The following is a 15,701-nucleotide window of genomic DNA, read 5'->3' as shown; positions in this document are numbered from 1 at the left end:
GCTTTACATGAACACTTAAAATTATACTTCCCAAAACACATTTGCTTTTCACAGCTGCATTGGTTTTGTGTGGCAAGGTTTTTGACAACAGGGATGCTACAAGGAAGCTTCTGTGAGAAAATGCCAGAAGCTTCCCCTGTGTTCAACAGAGTTAATCCCAGGCAGCTGCAGGATGGACCCAACACTGACCAAGCCCAAACCCATCAGTGATGATGGTGGCACCTCTGAGATAAAATTTTTAAGAAGGAGGGGAAGGGGACAAAGGGAAAGGTTTGAGAGAAACAGCCCTGCAGACCCCAAGGTCAGTGAAGAAGGAGAGGAAGGAAGTGCTCTAGGTCCCGGAACAGAGATTTCCCCTGTACCCTCTGGAAGACACCCATGCTGAAGCAGTTCATGAAGAACTGAAGCCTGTGGGAAGGGCCCACACTGGACAAGTTTGTGAAGGGCTGTGTCCCATGGGAGGAATCCCTTGCTAGAGCAGCAAAACAAAGAGAGGAAGGAGTAGCAGAGACAACTCGAGCTGAACTGACTGCAGCTCCTATTCCCTCTCCCCTTGCATCACTGGAGGGAGAAGGAAGAGAAAATAGGGAATGAAATTGAGTCCAGAAAGGAGTGGGAGAAGGTGTTTTAAGATTTGGGTTTATTTCTCATTACTCTACTCTGATTTGATTAGCAATAAAGTACATTAACTTTCCCCAAGTCTGTTTCACCCATGACATTATAACTGGTGAGTGATCTCTTCTTGTCCATAGGTTGACCGTGAGAAGACTTTTGTTAGATTTTCTCTGCCCTGCCCAGCTGAGGAGAAGAGGGATAGGACAGCTTTGGTAGGACACTTGATGTCCAGCCAAGGTCAACCCACCACAACAGCTGGTTCCCCATGTGCAGCAGAAAAATGGTGTTTTTCTTGTCAAGCTCTGAACTGCAATTAAAGACAAAATCAACAACAGGCATGACCTACTCAAGGTTTCACAAATCCAGTGGTACACACTTCTTCTGGCAGATGAGGGGCTGTTGAAGATGCTGCAGCACAGACCAGGCTGTCCTCTGTCTGTTGCTCATGGCACAGCAAAGCCAAGCACTGCTTCAAGAGGCTGATGGAGATCACTGCCAGCAGCGATGCTCTGGCCCCATCCTTGCGGTGTGGATGCTGTAGCCCACCACCAGCAGGTGCTGTTTGTGTGATAGGACAAAGTGGATACAACTTTCACCTTTCCCTCTGTGCTTCCTCAAGTTGTGCCAGAGGCTCCTGCTTGGCTGGTTCATGGGGGACATCCTGGTGATGTGTCATGCTCTCATGTTATCTTGTCTTCTTTGCACCATACACCCACAGTAGGCTGTAGTGTTACAGGACCTTGCACTGATGAACTGGAGTTTAAACATACAGAAATAGAAGAAGAGGAAGATAGCTCTAACTTTTTTCATTCACTGGTCTTCAGCATTTAATGTGTTGAAATAATTGTGTTGCTCATTTGTGCGGCAACAGGATGTGCCACACAGTTAAAATTTACTAGACAAATTTCACCCTGTTGATTTGGGAAGGGCAACAGTCTGGTAGTAACCAGGCAACACTTTCTGAAACAAACATTACATGTACCCCAGAGGTTTTGGGAGGTTTTTTTCTACTGAGAAGTATCTTCTGACCATTTCCTAGCTCATGCTTTTCCATAGTCAAGAGCAGCTCCATCACTGCTGCCAGTGAACACACAGGGCTTTGTGGTGCTGCACTGAGGTTTGGGGTGCAGTTTACCTCAAAATGGGGCTCAATCAGTTTGCTGAGGCTGAGCCCTCTACCCGGCTCATGCTTCTAAGAAGTTGGACACATCACCATGAACAGCTTAAGCTCAGAAGCCCTCACAAGTTCATAGCTAAAGTCACATCCATTTTTGGGTGGGGATGTTGGGGGTTTTTTGATTATAAAATAAAACTGAAAGGAGCAGGGGAGTAACAGAGCCAAGTAACTGTGTCCTCATAAACACGGGTGGGTTGCCATTCACTGATAAAAAGTGCACTAAAGTCTGTGCAATGTTAATTTGCTCATCCTTCAGTGATGCTCTACTGTTCTTTGTGGGTTTGGTATCAGAGATGAATGCTAATATAATAATATATAATGAATAATATAATAATATATAATGAATAATATAAATGTCCCTGCACATTAATCAGACATTTATGACCTTTGCTTACCAGGCTGCACTGGAGCTCAACCCCAGAGCTGCAGTGAAAGGCCACATGGTCTTATTAAACTTCCTGTAAAAGTTGCAATCATAGAAGGCATCATAGTCTCCATAGAAAACTGAAAAAAATCTCCATAGATACCTACAAATTAAATAAAGGGTTTTGGTTGGAAATACTGAATTGTGGGTGCAGTCCAAAGCCTTCCCTCACCCTCCCCATAGCCCAGGACCCCCTTACAGCCCAGCCTGGTTCCACCAGTCCTGTCCCCAGTGGTGCCATAGGATATTGGACTCCAGTTTCACCCCAGTGGTAAAGTCAAGGAGATGAGAACTTGTGCAGTGGTGCTAAACAGACACTGAGTCCTGCAGTGCCTCTGAGGGGAACAGAAATATCACAGATTAACAGCATCAGTGCAGGAAAAGCAGAGCCCCGAGCGGCATGACCAGGTCTTCACACTCTCGTGTTTTTGAGGAGGCAGGTGGGGAAGAGGCACAGCTCTCATCAAGGAAAAGACAGCAGCAGCAGCAACCAGGTCTGCTGTCCTGCTTGTTTATTCTGGAAAGAGAAAACTGGTCACATCCTAGGAAAATCAGGAGATCTCTGTGGGCTTTAGTATGACCAGGAGAGAGAGCACAAGGGAGAGAGGGAAGGACTGCTCTCTGTAGCAATAGAAGAGGAATTATGTCAGGCACAACTCAGAAAGGGATCTGAATATGGCCACAGAGAAAAGAGAGAAGACAGGTGGCTTTTCCAAGAGGACACCCTCATCCTCTAGGTCCTCTTGCAAACCAGGCTTCCTCTGGAAAACTCAGGAGCGGTAGATCTGTATTTATATAAGGAACCATGAATGAGTCACACCTGGGACAGGTTTAGGGGCTAAATAACACATCTGTTGCTCACCAACAGAGATGTCTTGCTTGCAGAGATTTCCTTGAAGCTCTGTGCTGATGGGATAGACTTGCTCTGGCACCTGAGTTACCTTGGGCATCTCTGCACGTTCCTGATGATGCTGAAAAGCATCCATGGTAGGCATTTATTGCTTCCCCCTTAGAGCCATTTCACCATTATATGTATCTGTCTTGTCCTCCATTTTTTCTTGACTATGTGCTCCTTGATCCTTTTTACCCTGTATGCACACACCTATTCTGCCACCTTAAATGTATTTTTAACTCCTTGCTTTTTACTGCCTTCAGGTTTTTGTAGAATGTTATTCTTTCTAACTCAAATCGCCACCAAGCCATATAAAATACATAATCTTTCTTGCACATATATAAAAAATATTCTCTCCAGTCCATTATTTTCTATTGACACATTTCTCCAATTCATCCACGTCAGTATGGCATGGATATGCCAGAATCAGCAATACTGTTCCACCTCTGCCATGTACAGCTGGATCATCACCTCCCTGGAAGATAATGTTTTTGCCTCTGTGTGTAGCCCCAAAATCATACTCTTCAGTGCCTATATAAGCCCACTAAATGGTTTCCCACTGCTTTCTCTAGGGGTCGGTTTGTTTTTTTCATTTCTAGTGCTCTGTAAGTATCTCTCTCCTGCAGAACAGTTGAGTCTCTGATTATTTTTCCCAGATGTAAGAAACAGAATTTTCCAAGCTGGAACTTTTCTTTTACTATTATTCTGTATTTCTAAACTTTCTACCACTTTTCCCCTTGTTAATCCTTCCAACTCCTTGCAAGGCAACATCCTCTGCTCACTTAGGGATATGGTATATCTTGAGCAGAAAGCAAACCCAGGAACACACTGTGACTTAAGTTGACAATTTGTTCCCTCGTGAGAGGCATCTGTTAGCATCTACAGATACATGGCAAATTATTTTCCCCTCCATGCTTTCTCCTTGCTTCTGCTTGGCACGCTGGAGAGAAACAGCAGGCTAAGGCTGGGGATCCCTCTTCCACCCCTTCTTCCCCATGGCTGCTAATACGTCTGTGTGAAGGAAACAGAGCTGCCCTAGAGAAGCAAATCATACAGAATCATTGCATGGCTGGGGTCAGAAAGGACATCTGGAGCTCACCTCAACTCCACTATTAAAGCAGATTCAGCTGGAACAGGCTGAACAGGATCACATCCAGCAGGGTTTTGAATATCTCCATGGAAGGAGACTCCACAACCTCTTTGGGCAACCTATTCCAGTGCTCTGTCACCCTCAAAGTAAAGAAGCTTTTCCCCATATTCAGATGGATGTTCATGGGTTTCAGTTTGTGACTGGTGTCCCTTGTCTTGTTGCTGGACACCCCTGAAAAGGGTCTGGCCCCATCCTTTTAACAACCACCCCTAAGATACTTACGTGCTTTTTCAAGATTCCTTCCTCTCCTCTTCCTAACTACAGATGCTCACTCATGTAATCTTCATGGGAGGAGAGATGATCTTGCCCCTCTTGTGCTGCTTACAGTCCCTTACAGCTCACCAGGCAAGCAACTCCACAAAAATGAAACACATCCCAGCAGCCTCGCTCTCCATGACTCCTTCAATTTATTATTTCTCCCCCTGTTTATCACCTTCCTTGATGGTCTCAGGCAGTATAAAAGTATTCTCAGACAAAAAGAACTCCTAAACTTGTTTTTGTAATTCAGTGAATCAAAAGCTCCCCTTTGTGAGACTTTTTTTTCTAGAAATACTCACAATTTCTACACAACCTCCCACTGGAGCTAATGAGGGCTCAGATGTTTTCTAATCTTCCTCTAGCTCTAACTCCCATCGGCACTGATGGTCAGACAGGCTGGATGCACCAGTTTCAAGTGCTATTCATATGTTTTCATTCTCTTGCTCCATGTGTTCCCCAGGCAGGGAGCAGAGATTTTTCTTACCGGCTGCTCTCAGGATGGAACAGACAACAATTGGTACTCAGAGCAACATAAATAAAGATGTGGACAGGTGAAGTTATAGAGTTTAAATCCTTCAAGTACAACATTGATTTAAAGTAACAGGTATTAAAAATTTATCTATAGCTTTTAAATCCCACATCATTCTAGAGTGGAAGCAGAAGACCATCCCCATGCTACAGCTGAGGAGAACACACAAAAGCACAAGACATATCAAAGATCCCATTTAATGTCCCCTTTCAGTCATTCCCAGAAGCTGTCAGGGGTATTTCTGAATTTTCTCCAGAGGGATTAACAATTAACATTTTTCTAGAGACTGTTAATTACTGTTGGTACCAACTGTAAGAGTCCTTCAAATCTGATGTGAAAGGCTATAGAGGTTTTCTAACCTATGGTTTCTGTAGAAGCAGTGGCAGATCCCAGCTTCCAAAACTAGCACAAGACATTTGATGGGATCTTATGAGAGGGGTTGCCACTGAAAGCAAATGTCTCTGCATGTGCCACTGACACTGTTCTTAAAATTATATTCGCAATTTTTAAGTTTGGAAAAGACATTGAAGATCATCAAGTTCAACAGTCAACTTAGCACCACCACCATGTTCACCATCAAACCATGTCTTCAAAGTTTCATATCCACACAGGTTTTGAACACTTCCAAGGATGGTGATCCACCACTTCTCTGGACAGTCCGTTCTAATGTTTTACAACCCTTTCCATGAAAAAGAAATCATGCTATTAAAACTAAACCTCCCCTGGTGCAACTTGAGGCCATTTCCCTTCATCTTGTCACTGCTACTTGGGAGAAGGGACCAACTCCCACCTTACTACAATCTCCTTTCAGGTAATTGTGGACAGCAATAAGGTCCCCCTTTTCTCCAGGCTAAACACCCTCAGTTCCTTCAGCTTCTTCTCATCAGACTTGTGCTCCAGATACTTGCCCAGCTCTGTTGCCCTTCTCTGAGGTCCTGGTTCCAGGCTGGATCTGTGGGAAGGGGCACTGCCAAGACATTGTCTTGTTCAATACCACCTTATGTCATTGTCAGAGGAGGGAAAAAGGGACTTCCTCTCTGGCTTCTGGGATGGAGGGTGTCCCTCTCTGGTGGAACAAAGCATGGCAGGGTGGAGAACCCATTGGCCATTGTTCACTGTCTTGGGGTCACTCTGTGTGGAGTTGGGCTTGGTCAGCATTCTGCATGGAAATCATCCTCTCTTTATACACTTTTGTTAATAATATTGCTGCTGTTACTGTTTGGGTTTTTTTCTCATTGCTGTTTCCAGTAAATTGTTCTTATCTCAACCCATTATCTCTGCCTTTTGTATCTCCCACTGGAGCGGGGAGGGCAGCAGCTTATGTGTTTCTTTTAGTGGGAGTACTAAATTGGGGAATACCATTCCTAAACCATGACATCTGGAAATGTTCCAGCCCCTTAATGTCCTTCTTGCAGTGAGGGGCCCAGAACTGAACACAGGAGTTGAGGTGTGGCCTCACCAGTGTCCAGTACAGGGGGACAGTCACTGCCCTGGTCCTGATGGTCCAGTACAGGGGGACAGTCACTGCCCTGGTCCTGATGGTGACTATTGCTGATACAGGCCAGGATGCTATTGGCCATCTTGGCCACCTGGGCACACCTGGTTCATGTTCAACCTCTATCAACCAGCACCCCCAGACCCCTCTCTGCCCTTTCTGCTGGGCAGATTCTCAGCCACTCTGTCCTGTTGCACTGCCTGGGGTTGTTGTGCCCCAAGTGTAGGGCTCATGACTGAATTTCATACAATTGGCCTCGGCCCGTTGATCCAGCCAGTGCAGATCCCTCTGTAGAACCTTCCTGCCCTCCAGAAGATCTACACTCCCACCCAGCTTTGGTGTCATCTCCAAACTTCCTATATCTACACTCAATAAGTGATGAGAAAGAACTGAATTTCTTGATGAGAAAGAAGAGTACACATCCACTGAAATGCTTGGAATCACCCTTGCCAATGAATGGGTGAGGAGGAGTTGGAGCAAAGCTTGGAGAAGTTGAGGGAAGGAAGGAGAAGGCTGAAATCAAGAAGTGTGCTTGGGCAGCAGAATACCTCACTGAGCAAATATCTCTGAGCACTGCAGGCTCAGCCCATGTACCTCTAAGTGTTTCTTCCCCTGCATTTCAGGTATTTCTGGCTCCTTTTTCCAGACACAAAGCTGCTCTGAAATGAGAGCTAACAGCATAAGACTTCTTGAAGGGCTACAGCTCTAAAGAGAAATAGCAACTACTTCTGCAGACAGATGTGATGGATGAATGCAGCTAGCATCGGATCTTTGGAACAGCCGTTCCTACCCCTTGGGAAAAAAGGAATGAAAATAGCCAGTGAAACCCTCTGGTGTCAGGTAAATGAGGATAATAAGTATGCTAGTAATGCCCTAAGAAAGCAACATAACATAAAATATATCTTTTTCATGACAGTAGTGCGAAGCAAAATATACATATTTTGTACACATATTTATTTATACAAAATACCAGATGCTACTTTAATTGCTTGCTTTTATAATAAATGTAATTTATTAAAAAGACGTAATTTTCAAAAAAGGAAGGTTAATGAAATCTGCCGGCATCACTTGGAAAGTGGATGCAAAGAGAGAGAACAGTGGCCATTTATCTCTTTTTCCTGAAGTCATGAAGGAAAAGATTAACAGAAGGTAAAAGTAAAACCTACGAAGTCAGGTTTGATTGCTTATTTGTTGCTGTGTTATATATGATATGCCAAATGAAAATCAATGAAGCTTAACACCGGAACTGGGTAGGAATAAAAGATTTGCACTCTAGAAGAAGGAGACAGAGAACAGTAATAATTCAGATGGAGATTGTGTCTCAGGCAAGGACTTGTCTTACCAAGTGTAGACACCTACAGTGTGGTTGTGTCCAGGAGAGGCATTTCAAAGGCACAACTGCTCTTATTCTGAAGGCTGGACCTGAAACAGTGGATGCCTCTTACCTTGGAAATGCCTCTTTTTCCATGCTGACAATAAAAAGGGTTCCTCTATAGTATGTTGATCTATAGTGCAGAAGTCTAAAGTTGGTCAGAATTAATATAGATCCCTTATAATTCAATGATAGCCCAGGGACCCATCAGCAGAGCAGTGAGTTTGCCCCTGGATCATGCAGGACTGGTCGGAGTTGTACCATCTTGTGAGTAGCAGCCACTTAAGGGGCAGGGCTACAGAAGCATATTCATGAGGCTGGGAGCTGCCAGGGATGGGAACTCGAGAACCAAGCAGGAGACTTATTCCAGCCCTGTATCAGTATTAGCCATGAGAGAGCAGAAGGAAGAGAAGAGAGAATATTCACCCAAAGCTGTCCTTCAGCTGTGGACTACAGCACATTCAAGCAGGCAATGTGTGAAATGCATCATTAAACCCTGAGAACTTCTCAGGGACTCCAAGATAGGAGGGACAGTCCTTTGGATGCAGATATCGGACACCAAATATTACCAAAGACACTGCAGTGCCCTTATATAAATCACTGTTACTCTTTTCTCTAGAACACTGTGTGCAACTCTGATCACTCAGTTGTGAGAAGAACATAAGCAGAGCTAGAGAGGAGAATATTCAAAGAAGGGCACTAAGGTTGGTGAGCATGAAAATATTTGGACTGTGCATCTCTGTGAGGAAAAAAACAAGAAGACACATAAAGAAATACATAAGATAATGACTGATATGGAGAAGAGGTATTGGGTCACTCAGTCCACTTCAATTCATGCAAGATGTCTGAGACAGATGATTGTTGGAGAGCCAGCTTGTGGAAACAAGGACAAGTGGTTCTCAAGGACATCACTTCTCTCTCCCCCTTTCCCTGCCCTTTCCTTCCTCCCCTTTCTGGGGACCAGACCACCTGCTTGCACAGCTCTCCAGGCTGAACTGCCAACAGGAGAGGGGACAGGAATGTGGTTTGGGTTTGTGCAGGCCCCCAGCCCAACAACAGCAAATGTTATGGTGGCTGAATCAGTCATGATGTCCTATTTCAGCTTCTCAGAATGCAGCCAGTATTTTTAGCCAATATAAAATCCCTAAACTGGCTGGTTCTCAAAACAGAAACAGACTTGAGAACATCTACATCTTTCTATTAGCAGATTGAGAAAAGAGAGGACTTCCTGTTTGACTCCAAAAAGGAAATATCACAGAAGAAGCAATACTGCAACTTCACAGTTCCAAGGAAGGGAACCTCTGCCACTGGCACAGTTCTTCAAGGCAAAGTAAGCACTAAGGACAGCAGTCATACAAGTTTTGTTGGTTCACGCCTTTGCAAGTTCCCTGGTTCCTCTGGAAACTTCACAGCAACTGAAACGATATTCTTTTGTCTGTAGATATAGCCATGGTCAGATTCTTGTGACTCACATGAGCCTCTCACAGGTTCAGCCAATGGAACTGGAAGTGGGTACTTCCACAATGGAGGAAAGAAAATCTAAATAGAGCAGAATTGGACTGTGAAACTCACTGCTACAAGACACTGCTGAGATCTAGATCTTGGCTCAGGAAAACAAAGCAGAAGATTTTTGTTTAAAACAATTCCCTCAGGATTATTATTTGTTTGATTTTTCAGTACAGGAATGAACCTGCACTGATTCAGCATGGCAGCTCTTGTAATGGGTTAATAGGTTAACATTGGCAATAATACAAATACAATTCTTGGGCATAAGTGCACCATCATTAGATCAGCAGGATAGATTTCAGTTTCCAAGAACAAGTTTACTCAGCAATCTGTGTTCTTACTGAAGAATACATAATCATCCTGATAGCTCATAAATTACATCACTCTTGCATCCAAATCATTAACACAGAATAAGAAAAATAACACAAAAATTATTTTTAATTAAATAGGGAATTAAACATTAGGCAACTTTTTAAAAATACTTTGTTCATTGGATTCTGAAAAGAATATGTCTAAATAAGTTCAGTGCATCTCTCATAGATAGTAGGTAACGCTTCCCATCATTCCTGATTTCATATTTGCTTTGCTTTTCTCTTTCATTTTGTCTTATTACTCTTTTAAATCTGTGCAAATGGTTTTACTTTCTACATTTATTTTTTTCTCAATTCACTCATTTCAAGAATTGTTGCTATATTAACCACTACATTTCCTCCCATCTGTGGTTTCTCTCTTCTGGGAGATAAACTGTTCCTCTTTATTAGTAATAGCTTATGATTAGTAATTCAGTTCTTCTGAGGAAAGTCTAAGTTACTTTATATGAGACAGCCATTTATTTTATGAACAGCAGGACCACAGACTAAAAACACTAAAATGATCCTGCTTGAAATACCTGAAGTGCTCAATCCCACAGAGGTGCGCTGATATTAATGTATCCCCACCTGGGAAGAAAATGATGTGATAATTTCATGCTGCATCCCATATATTTTAACAAAGATTTCCTGAACAAGCATACTCAGAGGCTGGTGTCATAGACTCACAAGAACTAAAGAGAGCAGAAACTGATGAAACTGGAATGGTGATGTTGTAATAGGATGAAAAAATGAAGCAGAAGGCCAGCTTAGTCTGGATGGACATTCTAAATCATTATTCAATTCTCAGCAAGTCCATCGACTTGTCTAGAAGAATAAAATAGAAAACTAGCTAAAACTAAAGAACTTGAGAGTTCAGGGATCTTAGATCAGAAAAACTGAAATTATTTTCTCTAAAATAATTCTATGAGTGAGCCAGCAGAAGATTTGGACTCTTTATTCTGAAAAAAAAAACCCTCTAGAAGTGTAACTGAAAATACACAAATTTTTTATGTCATGCTGGGTATTCCACTGGCAAAGCAGCAGCGATGGTGGATTACTTTTACTCTCACAGGTATGGCAGACTACCCAGGTTTGCCAGAACCACCACTGACTGTCATGGAAATGCCCCATTGAGAGGCACCTGAAGAGTTTATTCTATTTAAATAGTCATTCCTCTAACACTGCTTTTTCTTTGGCAAGATCCTTGTTGACAATAAAGTGGTGTTAACAAATTCTAATTTACCAAGGGCATAACAAGAAACAATGTCTGGGAGCTGTCAAATCGGAAACAAGCCATACCTTTTACCCAGGAATGCAATTAACCAAGACACTGATGATAGAGATTACTGTAAAATTTGCTGATTCTTTCTACTTTGAGGTATTGAAGCCAAGACTTGAATACCTTTTTGGCAAGGACTGTTTATCCAAACATAAACACTGCTGGGCTTGGTAAAGGGTACTGCATAAAGTGCAACTGCTTGTGATGCATGGGCCATCAGGCCAGATGAGCTAATGGTCCCTTGTGGCACTCTGCTTTATAAATCTATTAACTAGAATTTGGGATTTATAGAGTAGTGGGCCAGAGGAACAACTGTGATTGACGTTGTACAACCAGCTCCCGTGGACTCTATCATGTTCCTTTTGGAATTGTTGGCAAAAATCCCATTGTATGAGCAATACTTGCCACCAATCACAAAGGGAAAAGGCTTTTATTAATGAGAGTGAGAAGGCTGAAGGGGTGAAACAGCATTTGTTAGTTGTTACATCTAAAAATACTTAGGAATTTGTTTCTTGGTTAGCATTTAGAGAATTCAGTCTCAATGGCAGTTGCCCTGATGGAAAGAGAGACCTTCACACCAACCTGCTGTGAAATAACAAGAAAAATACTAATCACTGCCTAAGCTTGAGCTTTGACAAATTTAAACCTACTTTTCATTTTCTGTTCCATTTCTAACAAAACCAAATAACATGAAGTTTGACATGCCTCATGTTACCTTACAGAACATTTTTATTTGGAAAACTTAACCTAATCAAAGGTAAATCACTCTCAGGAAGCAGAACTGCATCACTGACCCATCAATTACCCTCACTGTAAAATATATATATTTTTAAATGTCCTAACATCTCCTTTAATGCCAACTCTCTGAAAGAATTTGCCTGTAAACTTCAATTTTCCTTTAGTGCTTCAAATGCAGCAGACATAAAGAAACAGCCCACAGGCCTGTACACCTGCAAAAACACTGATCAAAATCGGACCTTCTTTTAGACAGAACTAGATGTTTAGAGCTCTCATGTTAGTATCATCATACATATGTCATGGAATATCACTGTTTAATAGGCTTCAAAACGCTGACTGTGTGTTCTCCATGCTGACCCACCTCTACCAGTGCCAGGAATAATGGCAGCTCTACCACTGATCTCCTGTTATGTTCCCAAAGTCTGTTTTGTGCCCTGGATACTTTGAAAATTGGTGTATATCCCTCTTCTAGTGGCCAAGAAAAGCAGATGACAAATCTCAGCAGGGTGGACAAGAGGCCCCATATGGAAACAGAAGAAATAAAGATGGCTGGGAAACACAGGAAAGGAAACCAACATCCAGAGGTGGGCAAGCATCTAGGGATGAATGCAAAGCACCCTCAGCTTGGTTCAAAAATCAGTGTTAATACTGATGGATATTTCTCATTGCAGCAGTTGAATGGAGCAGTTCCCTTGGGGGTTTCCCATGTTATAACCCATGAACACAGAGCGCTGTGGGCACAGAGCTTTCCAGACCTGGCTCCCTTCACAGCTGTACAGCAATCAACAGCTCCAGCTGTCATCCCACATTTTTACCATTTTCTTCTCTCCAGCAATGTTTGGTCTCTGTCGCATTCCCAAACTACTGGCAGAGAAAGAAGCTGTAGTTACAAATGTGCTGACTTGCCATCATAATTGCATTGCAGTAGCATGGACAATATGGAAAAGTGTAGGGCTTCCACTTTTCTGGAAAGGAGAGATGGTGGGGTGGAGGGGAATTATTCTCAGCCTCTTGTCTCTACCCAGCTGCCAAATTTCAAAGGGTTTGTAGGCATCTTGCCCATTGTAGATATCTTGCCCCACTCCTGGCAATATTCAAACCAGGTTGGATTAGGGCTCTGAGCAACCTGGTCTAGGGAAAGGTGTCCCTGCCCATGGCAGGAAGGTTGGGACAAGATGATCTTTAAGGTCCCTTCCAACAAAAGCCATTCTGTGATTCTATGATTCTATGATTCTATGATTCTATGATATTCAACACATCAACACTTAGAGCAGATCTAGAAAAAAATTATCAACAGGAGGGAAATGTAAGTGAGGGATAGAGGGGAAGAAACGCCTGACAAATACAGGCAGATGACAAATAAGTGCCCTTCAACCCAACAAGACAGCCCATTTGTCCTGAAAATACCCTGTGTGCCACAGCCTTTTCTACAAAATTCCTGGCTCCTGCTCTCTGAAGAAAGGAAAGACTGAACCCAAGCTCTGAGTTTTAATTCACCCATAACTATCTAGTCCTGTAATAGTATGGTACCACTATTGTTAGCAACAGTCCTTTAGCTTTGTCTTGAAATTTCAAGGCCTCAGGACAGAGCTTTCTCTCTTTCTCCACCTGAACTTTTCTTGGCTTGCCTGCAGTTTTACTTTAATTTGGCTTAGCTGACACAGTGATTTAATTGGCCAGGTTGCCTATGGCTGATTTGTTTTACTTAGGTTTATCTTCATGTGGTACAACTATAGTTTTATAGAGAGAGAACTAACAAGCAAATAGTCCATCTGGAATTAGATATTTATGGCTCTAACACAGGGATGTGGTATAGAGTTACACAAGCCTGGAACATCAGAGACTTTCAGAGAGGGAGACACAGGACATGGCATACAGGATTACAGTCAGGGGGTGATAAGAAATGGGGCACAGGTTGGCACTGGAGACTTCATCACCACAAATAACTCATTCATGGTCAATTAAAGGAAATGGGTTTATAAAAAAAATGGTCAAACATGGGTTTATAAAAAACTAACATACAAAAAGAACATCAAATATAGACTACTCGGATGCAACCTGGAGCTGCAGGCCCATGAAGAATGAACTTTTTAAAGAGTGTTAGAAAACATAAAAACACCACAAGTGGACTCTAGGGGGAGTAAGAAGAAACCATCAACATAAACTTCATATTCCTCCCAACAAACCATTCCAGATGCTAATGATTTGTTATAAAATCCAGCACTTCTCAGCACCACAACCAGACTGAAACCACCAACCCTAAGGCCCACAGAAGAGTGAGCACAACACCAGGAAAAGGGGTAGAAACTAAAAAGTGTGAGCGTAACTATTGGAACTCATTCTTTTTTATGAAACAGTTAAATCCAGCCTAATAATGGTTAGACTTTTATGATTTCAGTTATACTAGCAATGCCTTTACTTACATTCATCATGTGCTTGCTCCTGGCCATTATACAAGATTTTGAGCATAATAACCCAAACATTAAATACTGCCCTCCAGTCCCCTCCTTTGGGATGAAACAGATATTAGGAATCTGCATCATCTATTGCAGAGGCCCACTGAGCCTAAAGGATTGAGCCTACCTAATGGGTGGACAGGGTTGTCTGAGGTATCCTTACTGTTACAAGGAGAAGATTTAAGAGTGTCTAGATTAGTCACAGTAATTATTTCAACATTAGTACTCAGTAAAAAATGGCTTTTGCTGTTTATGATTATGATTTATCCCATCACACATAGCATCAGAAAAGCAAGGTGTCATCTCCCACCCCTGATAGAGGCTGTTCTTCCAAGCATCCACAAGGAATCAGACCTGTTCATCAGCTCCAAGGACCACAGCTGCAGGGAGAAAAGTCTCACTTCATTGCCTCTACTCTGAAGTTATCAGGATTTCTATACATTCAGCATGGGACTAGAAACTAATAAATGCAGACACCATCTTTATGATTAGGGGTATTGACTGTGCTTGTGTAATTGCCCTGCTACAGATTTATAATAGTCCATTATAGGGTCTCTGTGGAAATTATTGCACAAGTTAAAATACAGATAATTCATTTCTGTGCATTGCCATTATGTATACTTTCATTTGGGGGGAAGAGAGGAAGGTTAAAAACATAACATTTTTAAAAAACAGTGTCTTCCTCTAATGAACCAGCCCCAAAGCCTAGCTCTTATACAGATATTACAGTGCTGTAAAAATGGACAGAAATAATGGTGTTCCTATTTAACCAAAGCTTTTTACATTTCTAAATTCTGTCCCTCCTTCACCACCATAAATAAAACAGTTGCTATGGTACAACATGAAACCAAGCAGCTCTTTCTCTAGGCCAAGGAGAACAGCTTACCTCACCAAGAGTAGCAGCTTGTCTTTCAAAGCTGAGTGGAAATAAAGGGAGTTTCATTTCTAAGCTTTGAATTCCCTTATGAAAAGCTGAATAGAAATAGATGGAATACATATAATCTACCACTGGCTGGCAAGGATGCAAAAGGATTTTTCTAGATCTGTAGGTTATTAAGACAACCCACTCATAAAAACTTCTGACTATCAGTAAATGAATCACTAAATCTCAGGAGATGAATAACCATTTTAAGGAAGTAACTGTGATGTCAAGACACTCTTACTTACTTTGCAGCACAGATGAACTGGGAATTGGAAGAAACAGTACCACCACCTTCAGCAGAAAAACCTCCAAGCAGAGCACAAACATGACTGGATGAAGTCCCACAGTGCGATCGTTAGATGCAATTCGCCTCCTATGGCCCACTGGAAAATCGCACACAACAGCCACATGTCCTGCTGAGGGCTCACACTAAGTCAGCAAAGGCTCTGAGAACTGAACCTAGGAATTACAGGCTCCTGCTCCAGCCACTACAACACCAGCAACAAAGAAGGATGAAGGTCTCAGAGTTACCCTGTGG

The 15,701-nt window shown here is 42.4% G+C and overlaps 1 protein-coding gene and 1 long non-coding RNA gene across 14 annotated transcripts in view; both read right to left on the bottom strand.

Annotated features, from left to right (window-relative positions):
* Window positions 1-15,701, bottom strand: part of DLG2 (discs large MAGUK scaffold protein 2) — a 1,005,290-nt gene that overhangs the window by 927,768 nt on the left and 61,821 nt on the right. Inside the window, exon 1 of one of the 12 annotated variants that reach the window (XM_017735879.1) lies at window positions 15,409-15,591. The exons of the other annotated variants lie outside the window; for them this stretch is intronic. Coding sequence (XP_017591368.1) covers window positions 15,409-15,490 — 82 coding nt within the window. The 5' untranslated portion in view covers window positions 15,491-15,591. Of the gene's footprint in view, window positions 1-15,408; window positions 15,592-15,701 lie in introns of those variants that run through there. 12 annotated transcript variants of the gene reach the window in all.
* LOC108447068 lies at window positions 623-6,506 on the bottom strand. 2 transcript variants are annotated; one of them, XR_001862453.1, is made up of 3 exons: window positions 3,079-6,506; window positions 2,188-2,319; window positions 623-1,368 (listed from the first exon to the last, which is right to left on the bottom strand). It is a non-coding gene; the product is annotated as an uncharacterized LOC108447068 (long non-coding RNA). The 2 variants fall into 2 exon arrangements; XR_001862452.1 differs by having other exon boundaries at window positions 2,188-6,506.

The sequence above is a fragment of the Corvus brachyrhynchos genome, unplaced genomic scaffold (assembly GCF_000691975.1).
Source record: "Corvus brachyrhynchos isolate BGI_N302 unplaced genomic scaffold, ASM69197v1 scaffold44, whole genome shotgun sequence".
Lineage (NCBI taxonomy): Eukaryota > Metazoa > Chordata > Aves > Passeriformes > Corvidae > Corvus > Corvus brachyrhynchos.
This window is presented reverse-complemented; position numbering and strand designations above follow the sequence as displayed.